This window comes from Hylobates moloch, unplaced genomic scaffold, assembly GCF_009828535.3.
Source record: "Hylobates moloch isolate HMO894 unplaced genomic scaffold, HMol_V3 SCAFFOLD_17, whole genome shotgun sequence".
NCBI lineage: Eukaryota > Metazoa > Chordata > Mammalia > Primates > Hylobatidae > Hylobates > Hylobates moloch.
In genome coordinates, this window is record NW_026652292.1 from 10,084,984 (window position 1) to 10,102,543 (window position 17,560).

Below are 17,560 nucleotides of genomic sequence, written 5' to 3' on the forward strand. Positions count from 1 at the left end.
CGAGGCGTAAGGGGAATCATTTCATGTCCCACCGTCTCAGCTGTGAAATTCCCACAGGAAAACTGTGCAGATGCATTAGTGATTTTACCTCCTGATGAAAATGCAGGGCTCATTCTCTATATATTGAGGATATGTTACAGATGCAATTAGGGAAGGGGATAATTGCATGAAGCTGCAAGCAGCCCGCATCACCTGATCTTGGGGTTTCTTTTTCTTCTTCTTCTTGCCCCAGCACCCAGAGCTCTCAGCGTCCTTGCCATTGGCCTCGCCACAGAGTAGCCCGTCCAGCTCGTCCGTGCCCATGTGCTGTCCCTGAGACGTTTCTGCCGCCAGCCGGTACGAGAGGTTCCTTAAAATGCACACACAGTTTTCAACGGTCTGCAGAACCCAGAAAGAAAAGGGGGAAACAGAGGAAAGAATGAGTGAAACTAGCACTCAGCACACCATTCTTCCACCTGGAAAGGCATCTTTCTCCACGGACACATTTCTCTTTGGAAGTATTTAGCTGCCAGCTTCTGAAAGCTCCTCTGATGGCCACAGTGGAAAACAATTAGAGAAACTTAGAAAGGTCTTAGGACCTTTTCTCCCCCACAAAGAAATGAATTTTCAGCAATAGTTACTTCTATAAACATCTGTTATTGCTGATCGAAATACACTTGTGAGAACGGAAGAATGTACAACCACCAGAGATCCCAAATATCATCCACTAACAGACAGCACCCCACCTCTGACTCCCCGGCTGGGGATTGGGCATTGGGTAATGAGGAGTCAAAGACTTAGAATTTTGGTCAGCTCTGGTGAGGGACATATTTACTGCCCACCAGAGCATTTTCTGAATGTCAAGGAGGCCACAGGTGCAAACCAGGGTTGCCCCAGGAAAGTGAGGGAGGGGCTGTGATCACCTGGGGGGCATAAATATTTTTAGCCTACATTTTTTTGAGATGCTTGACACTCATATTTTCTTAGCCAAAAGGTTAAACAGTGGTTAAGGACACATATTGTGGAGCTGGGCACCTGTAGAACCCTAGGTCTCCGATTTAGCTATGGGACATTGGACAATGCACTTGACATCTCTGGGATACAGCGTACTCCTCTGTAAAATGGTCATAACAGGACCCACATCTTAGGTTGCTTGTGCATTAGGTGAGCTAAAATATGTGTGTGGTAGGCAGAATAATGGCCCCCCCACAAGGTCTACATCTTAATCTCTGGAACCTGCGAATATGTTAGGTCACGTGGCTGGGAGGAGGTGGGAATTGTTAAGCTCATCAGCTGCTTGTCAGATGGGGAGATTATCTGGATTGTTCGGGTGGGCCTGTGTCCTCACAAGGGGCCTGTACATCAAAGAGGAAGGCAGGAGAGTCACAGTGATGTGATGTGAGAAGGACGTGGCTGGCCATGGCCAGATCTGAAGATGGCGGAAGGGGCCACAAGCCGTTATGTGGGCAGGGTCTAGATGTTGGAATAGGGAAGGAAACAAATTCCTCAAGAAGGAACGCAGACCTACCACATTTTAATTTTATCCCAGTGAGATCCACTTCAGACTCCTGGTCTCTAGAGCTATAAGATCATAAAGCTGTGTTGGGTTCAGCCACCAAGTTTGTGGTCATTGGTTACGACAGCAACAGGAAAGAACACAGCGCACAAGTACTGGGAAGAAAGCTGGGGCACAGTAAATGCTCTTCAAAGGTTCATATCATTAACAATGGCAGGAGATGGCACAGTGCGGAGCTCCAGAGGATGTGATCTAGGGCTGGCTGGCTTGGCTTCCAATCCTGAGCCTACCATTTCACAAGCTGTGGGGCCTTGGGCAAAGTGCTTAATCTTTCTGTGCTTCTATTTCCTCACTTGTAAATGGAGGGTCATATTAACAGTATCATGTACAGGCTGGGCGCGGTGGCTCACGCCTGTAATCCCAGCACTTTGGGAGGCTGAGGCGGGTGGATCAATAGGTCAGGAGATTGAGATCATCCTGGCTAACAAAGTGAAACCCTGTCTCTACTAAAAATACAAAAATTAGCCAGGCGTGGTGGTGGGTGCCTGTAGTCTCATCTACTCGAGGAGGCTGAGGCAGGAGAATGGTGAGCTTGCAGTGGGCCGAGATTGCTCCACTGCATTCCAGCCTGGGCAACAGAGAGAGACTCTGTCTCAAAAAAAAAAAAAAGAGCAAAAAAAAAAACCCAGTATCACGTACAGGGCCACAGTGAGGGTTAATAAGCTCACAGATACAGCTCTTTGAATAGTGTCTGCTCAAAAGTATTTGCTAAAATACTAGTTGTAATAACTTCTGATTGCTGAGAAGAGGGGTGAGCAAACTGCCACCCAGGGGTCTGATCCAGCCCACAGCCGGTTGTGCATAACCGGTGTTTTCCTGGAGGACGCCCAGGCCCATTTGTTTATGAATGGTCTGTAGCTGCTTTCACGGTACAATGTAGAATTACATGGCTGTGACTGAGACAGTATGGCCCACAACACTGGGAACATTTATTCTCTGACCTTCTGCAGAAAACGTTTGCTGGTTAAGACAAAGCTGACCTTTTGACTCCAGGAACCATGGAAAGAGGGGAAAAATATCCAATTTTAAAAGGGGCAAAATAATGATGGAAAAAAATAAACTGAGCCAAGTTTTATTTGAAGAATCTTACCAAGTTGGCTATCATTTTTTCAGGCACCTGCTATATAACAGCCACCCGTGATGGCACATAATACGATTCCATTGTATGGGTGAAGGGCAGGACAGCTAAAGCTGTGAGTACCTCCCACCAGACTGAGCTGCTTCACTGCAGTCCTGGGGTGGGACTGGAATGGGCCGGGGCTGCTGGGATCGCAATCCTGCACTGCTTCCCTCCACTGGCTGGAATCTGGTGAAAGGTAGCGGGTGCCCTGTACTTATTACGAGGACGTGAAAATCTACGAGGAAAACCAGTTTTCAGGAAATATCTCTGGAGTCTTTGTCATTCCAGACCTTTCTTGTCAGCTTCTCAAGGTGTCATGGGCTGCTAATCCCACAGGATCTGAGTCAACCTGATTTTCTATTCCAAGCATCCTCTCAGCATCAAAAAGTGGACTGGCACGAAAGCAGGTAAACTCAGGGCGATGCACGAAAGAGAGAAACGACTCTCATTGAAAGGAAAATGTTATGGCATAAGTCAGAATGATTTTTAACTCAGCTCAAACTGATTTTTCTTACATCAAAGACTTGGGAGAATAAACTTCTTTCTCATCCCACTGTTCGTCTTCCCCAGAGGCATCACTGTTCCTCTGTTTAACAAATGACTACTGGGGAATAAATCTGCAGTTGTGAAAAATGCTTTATAATCGAGCTGCAGCTGGGGAGATGACTTGGGAAGAAGCTAGAAGAAGGAGAGAAAGTAGGGATGGGGGTGGGTGGGGAGGGAGGAATGGGGGAAGGAAGGTCACAGGGACCACATTTATCTCTCATTTAAACCTCCTGGAGTTTTGCAGTCTGGGTTGGTTTGGGAGAGTTACTTAATTCAAGAGCTTTTCTCTAAGGGGATAAGGAGAAAGAGAAGACAAAAGACTTGGGATCCTAGCAGGAGGGTGGCAGCCGGTAGCTTTGCTTGGGACGTCCATTGCTGTCAGCAGCGCTTTCAGCAGTTGTTTTTGGTTACCAGGGTCATTTTGATTCCTTATTTTCTATTAGAAAGGGTTAATCTGGAAGTTGTAGAGTGCTCCACCATATGTTACCCAGTCAACACACTGGCCCAATTATAGGACCAGAGCCACAAGCTTGTATGGAATCCAAGCTCTTTTACGTATTAACTTCTCGGGTCTTAAAAAGAAGATGTACTCATTCATCCCCCTCATCCTCAAGGTGTCATTGTGAAAGCTCAAAAGCGGCCAAGCAGAGGGCTGAGTGGCAAATGATGGTACAATCATAATATGTTAAAACTCAATAGCACAATCCAGCCAGTGAAGCACCTGCTGAGTAACTGATCACATCTGATCCTTTCAACAGCCTTGGCATTCAGCTATGATTATGCTGCTTGTCACAGAGTTGAGGTCACTTGGATATGGTGCTCCAGCCAGTGGGAGGTGGAGATGGCACAGTCCCCTGGCACTGTCTCGATGCCGGCTCAGGGCTCTTCTTACTCCACCAGGGATATCTGGGTTTTCTGACTCCAGCCCCGAATACTCCCAATTATTTCAACTTCCTCTTTTGGGGAAAATGTGGACATTAGAAAAGATGATCTACAAAGTCTCCCAGGGTTTTAGGAATCTGGTCATCTGACAGAAAGAAGATGTTTGTGCCATGTTGGTTCTTGAACCACGGCTCCTGAAGGACGCCTTAATCTTTGGTGCTGGTGGCTACACTTAGCCGAAGCATGAGGCTGTTGACTCTTATTTTATTTTCAGCTGCAAGGTCCAGCTAGTATCAAAGCTTTTTTCGTAGCCATCACAGTAAAAGGTATAGTCTCCCAGTGCCTCACTCACCACTCTGAATATGATGATGCTGGGCATTGCCGCTTCAGTGATTTACCTTCAGAAGCCCTTTGAAAACGCACGTGTCTATTACGCTATCAAGCATTTGTAAATATTCAAGACATCTTGACTGGTCACTTGTTTAGGAATTTAATTTTCCTGTCGATGATACTAAATGGTCTAAAATGGTCATTTAAGGGCTTCTGTGAAAGGGGAATGCTTACTCTTTGTTACATTATGTTCATCTTTGAATCTAAAAACACGAAGTCAGTCAATGGATGTGAACCTAACTGAGCAGAAGTTAAAAGATGACAAGCGGTGCTCATAATTGGGGTGAACTAGTACTCAAAGGGCTTACATCCCAGAAGTAGCTTGCATTCAGATCTTTGGGGAGTAAGGCTCAGGCATCAGTGATTTTCTAAATTTCTTGGTAACCCTAATATGTAGTCAGGGTTGAGAAGTGCTATGCCAACTTATACACACAGCCAATTAATGACTACATGGATAGAAACACTTTTATTTGTTCTTTATCTAACTTTGAAACTAAATTACATTATACCAGATTCCCAATTAGAGAGTCATATTAAAGCTCTATCTACTATGGCAGGTTCTTAATCTAAGATGTACATCAAATTACCTGATGAACTTTTAAAGGTACAAAAACTTGTGACGAGAGTTAGACAGTTGGGTTCACAGGACTGCGGTAGGGTCTGGACAGATGTATTTACATGAACACTCCAAAGGCAATTCTACTAAAGAGTCAGAACGAAAACCACAGGATTAAGGTCACGCTTCATAACCAGGGCCAATTTTGCTCCCCGCAGGACATGTGGCAATGTTTGGAGACACTGTTGTTTGTTACTGGGGTGGAGATGGGGGCTGCTACTGGTATCCAGTGGGCAGAAGCCAGGGGGGTTGCTAAGCATCCTGCAATGCACAAGACAGTCCCATGACAAAGAATAATTCACCCCCAAATGTCAATAAGGGTGGCTCTTGAGAAATCCTTATTAAGAAATCACATTTATTACCTGCATTACTTTATGACTATTGGTAAAGTTTGTGTTTATAACAGGATATTATGAAATTACAAACTTATATGAATGAATCAAATTTATATAAGACTAAATAAAATAGCTCGAACACTGGAAAAGCCCACCCAATCCTATTTTGGCTTGTGAACTAAGACACTGAATAGACTTTGGTGATTTATTTTGTTGGGAAGCCCCATTTATTTAGCATTGTGACATTTATTTAGATCTTGCAGGCCTTTTAAAATGGAATTTAATGTAATCAACGGTTGTTAAAAAGCAAGTTTACAAGAATACGGGATTATTCAAATCGCAAGGCTCATGCCTGTAATCCCAGCACTGTGGGAGTCTGAGGTGGGCGGATCACTTGAGATCAGGTGTTTGAGACCAGCCTGGCCAATGTGGTAAAACCCCGTCTCTACTAAAAATACAAAAAATAGCCAGGCGTGGTGGCACATGCCTGTAATCTTAGCTACTCAAGAGGCTGAGGCAGGAGAATCACTTGATCCCAGGAGGTGGAGGTTGCGGTGAGCCTTGATTGCACCACTGCACTCCTGGGTGACAGAGCCTGGGTGACAGGGCGAGACTCTGTCTCAAAAAATAAAAAAAAAGCAGGTAGTTTTAACATCTTGTCTCTTCTTTTGAAAGTGGATTAAACTAGAAGCTTGTGAGCAATGTGGTATTCAAATTTATACACTCAACTGGAACACCTGTGGTTTGAGTAACTTAGAACAATCTGCATATTTACTCATGGCTAATCAGAAGTTAGGTATCTAGTTCCATGCTAGAATTAGAAGCCCAGTCTAAAAAGTGTTGGATTCTTATAAGGAAACCAGGAGAGAGTTCAGAAGGAAAGTCTGAAATACTGCATTGGCTCTCCAGGGTTGTTAGCTATTGTTGAGTCCCGTGGGAGTCTTTATTCTCGGACATGCTTAATCTATGCAAGCACAACCAACCTTGCTATCGATCTCACTGCTCCCCAGCGCAGACTGGATCACATACAGCAAGGCATCCGTAAGCCCATCACACTCTCTCATCCTTCTGCGGGCCTCCTCTCCGGCCGAACTAACATTCCTGCAAAGCAAAAGGACACATCAGCAGTCTTTACGGTTGTCACCAAAAGAATGTCTTTCCACGCCCATCTGCTCTCATAGTTTGAAAGGAAATGCTTTTTTCCCCACTTTTTCAGAATGCTTATCAAGAATATATCTTTAATGAAAAGGGATGGCTTCCACAAAACACATCCCAGAGTTGGGTAAGTCACAGACGTCTGTAATGCAACTCCTGGAATAGACAATGAAGAATTCCTAATACGGGATCTGTGAGTCCCATGACCGCGGAGGGTGGGGGACTTTCAGAAAGTCTTCTAGGTTTACTCCGTGTACAATCAGAAGCTTTTTGATTCAAAGGATTCTTCTTTGAGAGGTCTCAAACACTTTCAAAGACAGAACTTCTAACTTCTGAAATATTCTAGACATCTAAATTTGTCTGCCACCAAAGATACCTACCTTGGCCCAGGCAGAAGTAGACTTCTAGGAATTTACTCTAAGGACATAGTTAGAGGTTTCTGTGACACTTTAGTCATTGGGATGTGCATGATACCTCTTATGGGAAGGGGCTGCTCCAAGCTCTTTTCTGTACTAGCACTTGCTGAGCTAATGGCAACAGACGGGGCCTACTGTAATGAAATGTGTGGCTACGAAGCAGAGAGATCTTCTAGTCCTACAAGAGACAGAGATAATCTGAAGGAAAATCCTGGGGTGCTTTTAGTTACTCTACCACCTGAGAGTATGTTGTTCTCCTACCCACAGTTAGCATATGGTTCCAGTAGAGAATTTCTGCAATGACTTACTACAGACAACACAACCTGTAAAAGGGAGGCTGCAGGAGATGACTTAGTGGGTGGTACAAAGTGATTGAAAGAATTTAAGGACCTTGAGAACAGTGGTAGAAAAAGAAGGTGATTCTCAAACTTTGGGAGCATCGGAATCTTCTGGAGGGTGCATGCAGTACAGACTGCTGGCTGCATGCTGGAGTCTCTGACTCAGAACGTCTGGGGTAGAGTCAGATAACTGGCATATCCTTGGTGATGCTGATGTTGAGAACTCACACCCCAGCTCTCTAGGGAGGGTCTGGCTGGGAGGAGGGTGGTGTTCTTTGCCGAGTGCTGGGGCAGCTATGAGGCAGATCCCAAGGATCCGTAAGCCTGGATACAGTCTGGAGAAGTTGAATGAAATGAATCTCCAGCCTGCTATAATTGACCTAGGTAGTCCCATTTCATATTCACAACATCTTTTGCTGTTGTAATAAATTCTGTTTTACAGATGATAAAACCAAGCCTCAGAGGTTGTCCAAGGCCACACAGTAAGTGTGTCTCTGCTTCAGATGTCCAGGATACTGGAGATCAAACCCAGAGAAGACCAAGGAATAAGATTTTGAGGAATCAATCTATTTGCAATTAGCCTCCGCCTTCACACTCTCTTGGCTCTTTGAACCTCCTTTAGACACCACTGATTTTGTATTGGAATTATTTGGCTGTGACCTCATTACTGCACTGAGACTTTCCGGAGGGTAGAAGGCATGTCAGTCTTATGTCTCTACCTAGCATTGAGCTGGAACAAAACCTGTGAAGATGGGAAAGAAAGGGCTTCAGGTCTGATGTCAAATATGAATGCAGAATATGATTTTGTAAGAAATAAAATAAAATAAAATAGGCTTCATGTTAAAATGCTACTGAACATAAATAGTTTTTTTGATACCTAAAAAGTTCCACAGACGTGTTAAGATAGGCTCTATCAGCGGCATTTTTGTGTAACACTGGGAAAGGTTATACAATTCAAATTAGTATTCTTGGCATTTGCTGATCTTCAAATATAAACAAAATTTCTCAGCTTCTTAGATAATATAACTAGGCAAATATTGACAGCATTTTTATGTCAAATTTTATAAATTCCATCCTGTGATGGCCAACCTTTGTTTCTGACACAATCCGTGGTGGGGGCCAGAGAGGAACTAACTTTCTGCTAGGGAAAAGGTGGTGACAGGCATTTGGATATTATTTTAAACTAAAAGAATGGCCCTTTTAAAGGAGCATTTTAGATCATTCCTTCTTGAAATGATTTTCACCAGGTTGAGCTGTGAAGCTGTTAAAATAGTAAGTTTGCCAAAGATTCTGAATCAGACCTCTTTGGCCAGAAGAACGTTGCATGGCAACGTGTATTATGTTTGGCTCTTTAGCGTAGCAAGTTAGTATTTCCCAATAGAATTAATGAAATTCAGGCTGGCAAGCAACTTATGGTATCATGTGTACACCCTGATCTGAAAAAAACCCTCTGCAGCTCTTCTTTGACTAATGTGCTCAGTCTTTCTTTCGAGTATCCTTTTTTTGGAGGCAGGCTGCCTCCTGATTCACCAATAAACTTCCTAATGATCAGCCCTAATTTCATTGGTAATCATTAAATGTGCAGGACCAACCAATAGGAAATAATCAAAATGAACAACTTAACATCAGAAGCTGTCAATACTAATCTTAGCGTTTTTCTTTATTCTAGTTTCTATTCCATTCTAGTCCAGTGTCCTCCAAAATTTAAAAAGTTATTAATTGGCTACTATATTACAATATGTAAGATATTGAAAAATGAGAAAGATTAATAACTTAAGGTCTCAGCAGAGAAGGGGAGTGACTGAGATACACCCACACCCACACAGCACCTATGATATAGACTTCAAGAGGAGGTTATCATGCTGTCTGCAGGGGTGATAAGGCTCAGTATACATACAGACTTTAAGAAGCGGTTATCATACTGTCTGCAGGCATGATGAGGCTCAGTATACATATAGACTTCAAGAGGGGGTTATCATGCTGTCTGCAGGGGTGATGAGGCTCAGTATACATATAGACTTCAAGAGGGGGTTATAATACTGTCTGCAGGCATGATGAGGCTCAGTATACATATAGACTTCAAGGGGGGTTATCATACTGTCTGCAGGCATGATAAGGCTCAGTATATATTTTTATATAAACTGTCTCTTTTCAATGGGTAATGGTTTCCTACAGGCCTTTGGGCTTGGGTTTCCACTTTTAATCAACTATACCTCAGTGCATGAAACATATCTTAAGAGAATCTTTGATTTTCACACTGGTGGTAAGGAGGGTTTCCTGTTCCTCCCTCTTCCCCAGAAATACAAGTTCTACTCTTTCAGCCACAAATTTCAGCTTTTTGTTGTTGTTGGTTAAGACTTTTGATCAACAAGTTAAGGCGAAGTCATGTCAGCTTATGAATGAAATATTATAATCATGTTAACAGTACATGATAAAGCTATAAGCATCACGACTTGAACACAGCTTAAATTTTTGTCTCTATACCCTTACTCTGAAACTTAACAAGATGTTTCACATTTAAAAATAAACACTGTGTCCAAGTGTTCTCTTTGTTCAATTCCCACATATGAGTGAGAACATGTGGTGTTTGGTTTTCTGTCCTTGCAATAGTTTGCTGAGAATGATGGCTTCCAACTTCATCCATGTCCCTACAAAGGACATGAACTCATACTTTTTTTGGCTGCATAGTACTCCATGATGTATATGTGCCACATTTTCTTAATCCAGTCTATCATGTACCCTAAAACTTAAAGTATAATAATAAAAAATAAAAATAAATAAAATAAACACTCTGATAACCTTCTGTGATGCTCACTAAATGGTTAGTTGTAATCATGGTCCTTAGTAAGTGTTTGACAATGAATCAATGTCCAATCTAGAAAGTTCCTCCCTCCCATTGTACTTAAACCATCTTCTGCCCATCACGAGGAAGGTGATTTCTATGTCTGGTTAGAAATGGGTATGGAAAAATTCTATGCATAAACATAGTATTAAAACAAATACCTGTAGATTATTTGTTAGAAGCACAAAAATGTGCATAATATCTCATCCTTATTAGTAATCTTTACAATCGTGACTGAATTGTCAGTTGCTATGTCACTGGGAAGTTCCTGCTTAAAGTGGATTCTATAATCTTTTTATCTAATAGATAAAAAAAGAAACAATTCATTTTTACGTCTTCCAATTAAAAGACCAATCTTTTTTTATTTTAATGCGACTAAACTGCTTCCTTTCCCCTGTCTTCTGTGCTGCTTGAAATCTCATTTCTTTGAATCTCCATCACTAGTGCTCTCCTAGGACCCAACGTGGAACTCAGACCATATGTTCACCTGTAGGACTATGGCATTTTCCATGAAAGATGTGTCTGTGTTTCAGATGGCCAGGATACTGAAGATCAAACCACAGAGAAAACCAAGAAATGAGATATTGGGTAATCAATGTATTTGTAATTAGCCTCTTCCTTCACACACTCTTAGCTCTTTGAACCTCCTTTACTGATCATCATTTATTTTGTATTGGTATTATTTAGGCTGTGACCTTATTACTACACTGGGACTTTCTGGAGAGTAGAAAGCATGTCATTCTTATGTTTATACCTAGCATTCAGTGGAGTGTGTGACACACAGTTGGCTATTATTGAGAATTCAGCCCTTCCATCAGATTGGAATTCAGGAAAGCAGGGGTAGGTTTACTCTGTGACTGACTGTGCTCCATGCTTACAGAATAAATATCAGATGTTTGCTCCACCATTTGAATACTGGCTTCTTAAACTGTATCTTGTGTTATAAGCCCCATCTTGAGTTATTCGAGGCAGTTTCAATTTGCAAAAAAAAAAAAAGATGCAACTGAAGATAGCATACAGCATCGAAAGTAAAATTAGCTCAAGATAGAGACTTTCTTATGATTGTTCATAATACTGACTGAGTGCTGAAGAGATCTGCACAGTTTTGTGGCCTGGAGCCAGTCAGATATTCCCCAGCTTCTCACTCGTCTACAACCTCAGGCTCGGAGGAAGAGCTTGAGCCTTCCTCACAGGCTTCCTTCACAGCCTGGCCCGAGGCTAGGTTGTCTTCCTATGTCTGTTTCCTCCTCTCCTCTCTCCCTCACCTTCTCCTTGGCCTTCAGGGTCTGGACTCCACTGGAGTTGTCTCATACCAAGCCTACTCACATGTCCTTGAGCCCTGGGTCTAGCCCTGCTATAATCACCGTCCATCAGGTGGCCCAGCCCTTCACATCCCTGGGCAGGCGCTCCCTGAGCTCCTACATCTCGTCTTCCAATTCATAACCAGTAGAGCCCAGATGCTGGGTCTCTGCAGGATCTGGCCTGGGTTCCTGAGATCATATACTGGTTTGAGGAGTTGGGTGGGCTGTGTGGAGGGTGTTAGAGAACAGAGCTGGGTTTAAGTGATACAGAGAGTCCCAAGGCAAAGTCGAAATATGAAGCCACATGCTTAGTACAGCCTCGATGCAACCCAGCAAGGCAGGCTGGGGAGGCAGAAGACACCAGGGATAATGGCACAGATCAGAGACCAGACCCAACCTTGGGATACCTGGGACCCCCCAGGGCAGAGCTGAGGGCCTCTGGACGCTTGACCAAGGATAAGGAGAGGCTGTCTGGGGTTCCCGGGCCCACTGATCCCTCCCCCTGGAATGTTCTTCCTTCTGCCTTGAAGCCATCAACTCTGACAGTCGCAGTTGCCAGGGCTCAATCCAAGCACTGCCTTTTCTACCTTCTAAGCCTTGCCTCAGCCCTGCTACTCCTTCCTTTATAGCTCCAAGCACAAGCTTCTTTTAGAGCACATGATGTTTGAGTCTGGTCCCACAAGGCGTTAGGAGGTAGGGGGGAGCATCATCTTATTGGGTTGTTTGTACTCCCCACTGTGCAGCACACAGTAGGAACTCATTGGATATTGACTGGATGAAAGAGCATATGGTTTTTTTCAGGACTCTTTCTAGACCAGTGGTTCCTAACTAGGGTGACTGTGCCATCAGGGAATATTTTTGGTTGTCACTGCTGGGTGAGTGTTGGGGGCATTACAGGCATCTCAAGGGTAGAGGCAGCCAGGGCTTCTGCTAACCATCCCACAATGCTCAGGACCGCCCCCACCACAAGGCATACCAATTGTTTCGAGGCTGAGAGGTCTGCTCTGGATAGCTGGGCTCCATGAGGATCTAATCTACATGTGTGCTTCCCCAGCACCTAAACTGTGCTCAGCCCTGTGGCTTCTCAAACCTATGCTCCTCTGCTGCATCAGAATCAGCTTTGGAACTTGATTAAAATACAAAGGTGCAGGCCCTTCCCCTACACTTCAATTAGCCCAGTTCTCAGTGCGTTCCACTGGTCTCCAGGTGATGAGAACACACTCCAAAGGTGAGAACCATGGCCTTAGCCCACGGTAGGAAATCCAGTGTAGAAAGGTAGAGTACTTCTTGAATGGCCATGAAGCCATGTGGTTGTTTGCTGTGTGCTATGTGATGTATAGACTCTGAACAACACTCCCCAGGCTCTTCCTAACAGGATGGGACCATGGCTCCCCGACACACACCAGTGATGGCCTTTAGACCAATGGCCATCCGCTTCTAACAGTCAACCGGCAAATGATGGGAAATAACACTAAACTTGTGAGCAGGGAATATGGAGCATCTTAATTTTTTGACCATGTAATTACCTACTCAGAAATTGATGGAATTTTTTTTAACTCATGACAATCTTTTAATTCAACAACACAGCCACCCCCAGTAACAAGATCTCCAGAACTCCCAGCCTCTCCTGCCTGCTCTCTCTTGCTTAGGCTAAGCAGAGACTGAACAGACCTAATAGCCACCCCTTCAAAGAGCCATATTATTAGCAGCCAAATCGATTATCAAGTATTAATTACACGTAAAAATGCAAAAAATTGGCTCTTTGGAGTTTGATGCCTATAGTTATCTCCCTTCTATGGAGAACATCCTTACAGCCTTGATAGCTTGGATTCATCATAAATTACCTGATCTGAGTGAGAATGGGAAATTATGCCAATCATGCTTTTCTTGATTCCACGAAGCACACTTGCTTTTGCTTCAAAAACATTAAATTTTAAAGAAGTCTTCTATCCGTGACACCTAAATCTGGAGTTAAAAACCTGCTTAGTATTGACACCCTCTACCAAGAGGGTCTTCCTAAGAAGAGTGCTGTCATTATTTCCTCTTGTCAACAACTTGTGACATGAGATTTTTTTAAGGGCTTTATGTGAACTATGATATTGTAATTTTTCTAAGCATATTCAAAAGGGTAACAAAATTACGTTTATGTACTAAATCTAATCAGGAAAGTAAGCCAGGAAAAGTTGATGGTATTCATTAGGTTTTAACTGAATGGAGCAGTTCCTTATATAATAACAATTGTATAGTAGGGAGAAAACACTAACTTAATGTGTATTCATTTTAAATTGTTCTGTATTTTTAAATTGCCAAGAAAAATAAACAACTTTGTAAATTTGAAGATTTCTTCCAACAGCTTTTCGTCTTCAGTGTCTTAATGTGGAAGTTAACCCTTACCAAAAAAGGAAGTTGGCAAGAACAGCCTTCTAGCACACTTTTTTAAGTGAATAATGGTAGCCTAAACTTAATATTTTTATAAAGTATTGTAATATTGTTTTGTGGATAATCGAAATAAAAAATTCTCGTTGAATGCAAAACAAACAAACAAACAAACAAAAAAAACTCTCTGTAAAGGATCAGAGAATAAATATTTTAGGCTTTGCAGGCCACACAGGGTTTCTGCCACTTTTTCTTCTCTCCTTCTCTTCCTCATTCTTTCAACAACCTTTTAAAAAATGTAAAACCTATTCTTACTCGAAGCCATACAGAAACGGGTCACCGGCACGATCAACCCCTGACCTAGATTCTCATCTGAAGCTCAGATATAGAATTCAGGAGGGTGTCTGTGAACTCCTGATATTTTGTTCCAAGTTTTGTATATTTTTATATGAATGTTATGCATGGTTTTTTGTTTTTATTTTCTGTGCTAGAGGTACAGAACTTTCAGCATATTCTGAGGCTGGGATCCTAAACTGTCTAAAAACATCTCACCAAAATAAGTGGTTTGAGCAGCCCCTGCTTGGGGCAGCACGTTGCTCTCCTAAATCTAGAGTCTGGGTTTCAGGAATCAAATGTATTTGCCTCCTCAGGGAAACAGCAGCTCTGCCCTGTGTCCTCCCACAAGGTATTGGGAGACTTTGTCTGTGGTTTCCAAAATCATTGTCCAAAAAGCCCACCCTTTTCTTCTGTGAGGGAAGATCGTCCTCTTCGTTGAGTGTCCAGGGGCGGGGAAAGAAGGGGTGTCTTCGCCCAGCACTGGGTCCGCTGATCCACCTGGCCTTTAATGCAGTGCCAGTAATCCAGCCAGAGCTTCTCTCTCTAGGTGCAGAGGTTGCAGGGCTGGCGCCAGCATGAGACCGTCCAAGTCTGTCCATCCCCTTCATTCTTCCCACAAAATCCATGAGGGCTCATCCCTTCGATTTGTAGCTTCTTTGAAAAAAGGGAGTGGCTGGTTTTCTTATTATTCAAAATGTTCACAAAGGTGGTTTCTCCTGTACCTGGTGCGGTGCACATAGCTGCGCTGAGCTGTGAAGGCGCTTTCTTCGCTTTGGCCTCTTCATCTGGGAGGTGCCACTGGGAATGTTGTGGACATCACAGGGGATCTGCGGTGACACAGGGCAGCTGCTCAGGGCCAGGCTGGTTTCTTCTCCGTAAACGTTAGCTGAGCAGCTGCTACACCAGAGACCTCCCAGCCCAGAGGGGAGAAACACGCCAGGCAGGTTACCAGCACCCCACAGGAAATGTGTCTCCCGCAAATGTGCAAGAGGAAAGAACAGAAGGTTTCACAGCAGCGTTGGCAATTTTAGTCATTTATTTTTTAAAAATCTAAAACTAAAGTAAAAATATTAAGACAGTAGGGGAAATGTAGAACTAAAAGTGATGTCCACACTCTTTGCTTTCCCTTAAGGAAATCACTGTGACCATTTGGTGTTTATCATTCAAGATTATTTTCCACTCATATTAATAAACCATGTAGGTAAGATTCTGTTTTTTACCATAACAATTCCTCAGGCAACTGGCTTTTATCCCTCAAAAGTTTATCACTGTCTCTGTTCATGATGGTAGCTACAGTTATTGAATGACTTTTGGTATCTCTTGGTATAAATAGATCGGCCAGGCACGGTGGCTCACACCTGTAATCCCAGCACTTTGGGAGGCCGAGGTGGGCGGATCACCTGAGGTCGGGAGTTCGAGACCATCCTGACCAACATGAAGAAAACCTGTCTCTACTAAAAATACAAAATTAGCTGGGCATGGCGGTGCATGCCTGTAATCCCAGCTACTCGGGAGGCTGAGGCAGGAGAACTGCTTGAACCCGGGAGGCGGAGGTTGCTGTGAGCTGAGATTGTGCCATTGCACTCCAGCCTGGGCAACAAGAGCGAAACTCTGTCTCAAAAAAAAAAATTAGATCACAATTCATAATTTTTAAAATTAATACCCTGTTAATGAATATCCAGATTATTTCTAATTTTTTACTGTATTATGTAATGTTTGGTTCAATTTTGGAGGAGATATGGGCTTTAGAGGAATCATTCTAGGAAGATAAAATAGCGGAGATAAATAATTTCAAATCAACAAAGCAGCCAACCTTGACTGGGTGCCTGCTTTCTTCCATACGCAATGCTAAGTCCTGGGATAAACTGATGAGAGTACCTGGCTTGTGACCTTTAGAAGGTCAAAGTCCAGCAAGGTAAACAGACACTATATTTGATGTGAGTAACCATGATGTCATCAGCATGTAACTAGCAGTGTGAAGAATCTGGGAACCAATCTTATTTGGAAGTGACATCTAGATATGCAACAGAAAACAAATATAGGCTGAAAAGGATGAAAATTTTACTCTTCATCTATTTTAGTAAAATATTTCCTTAAGTTGTAATTCTGTAAATTTAGACATCAGTTATTTTCCTTCACACTTATAGCAGCAAGTCATGGGTTGTAACTTAAAAAAATAAAGACACAGAACATAATAAACATGTTTCCAACAAAACAGCAGCTCATGCAATGTAAATGGAAAGTATTAAAAATGCATACTTTTAAATGCAAAGGGCAAGGCTTAAACTGCAGGCACAGGCTTGGGCTAAGTTCCAGGTGAAAAGCCTGCGCAAATATCATCCATGCACATCCGTGCAGGGGTGGGGTCTGCAGGCTCCAACCAAGGACAGGACCCGGCAGGGAGCCATGGCATTCTGTGGCAAATGTTAATTTTGGCACATAATTCTCCATTTTTACTAAGCCTGGCATCCTCAGCCCGTGCAACGTGTCTACTAAAACTGTGGCTGGCTCATGGTAGACCGAGGGCAAATCTTGTTAATGCCCTTTTACTCAACCACATTCCCTGCGCTAAGACCTTCCTGAGATCTGGCCACAGGACGGCCCAGATGGATTGCTGCAAATCCTGGGCCATCCCTCACCAGAGGTACCACTCCTGCCTCTTGTAGTTCCACGGCAGGTGGAAATGCAGTTCTGTTGCTGTCGTTCTGTGCAGATGGGAATGTATGACGTTTGCACGATACTCAAAAGTGGACTGAAGCAAGGCTTCTTCCCCCACCAGCCTGATGCATTCAAGTCCCTTACAAGAGGCATTTCCAGTGGCATCTTTTTCTGACATCTGACCCGGAGGGCAAAGCTGAGGCTGACGTTCAATAAGCTCTGGCCTGGAAACCCAATGGCCTTGGCTGGGCTGGGTTTCCAAGCTGCTTTGGAGCAGCGACTCCATTTTATTTTCAATTCCCCCTTTTAGAACTGGCGTGTCTATAATTGTTATCCTGTGTCGTCCCACCACTGCATGTTGGGAGCAGATATGTTGCTTCCTTATTTTCACGGGTTCACAGACGGAGAGAAGTTCTTCCCCAGGAGCTGTACTTAACAGATTACTCATCCAGCTCAGATTTGGATGATTCAGATTTTGGACTTTTGAGCTGAAAAGATTTAAGACTTTGAGTTGCTGCTGTAATGGGATGAAACCTTTGGGGACTGTGGGATGGAATGAAAGTATGTGGCATGAATGTGACTCTTTGGAGGCCAGAGGATGGACTGTGGTAGGCCAGAGAACAGCACCTCCAAGAGGTCTATAACTTCATCCTTGAAGTCTGTGAACAGGTTACTTTACGTAGTAGGGGGCAGG

The 17,560-nt window shown here is 43.3% G+C and overlaps 1 protein-coding gene across 7 annotated transcripts in view; it reads right to left on the reverse strand.

Annotated features, from left to right (window-relative positions):
* The window catches only part of CTNND2 (catenin delta 2), a 931,369-nt gene that overhangs the window by 138,879 nt on the left and 774,930 nt on the right, over positions 1-17,560 (reverse strand). For all 7 annotated transcript variants that reach the window (XM_032135942.2, XM_032135940.2, XM_032135941.2 and 4 more), the window contains 2 exons: positions 6,428-6,545; positions 193-378 (listed from right to left, as the gene is read on the reverse strand). In XM_032135942.2, coding sequence (XP_031991833.1) covers positions 193-378; positions 6,428-6,545 — 304 coding nt within the window. The remainder of the gene's footprint in view (positions 1-192; positions 379-6,427; positions 6,546-17,560) is intronic.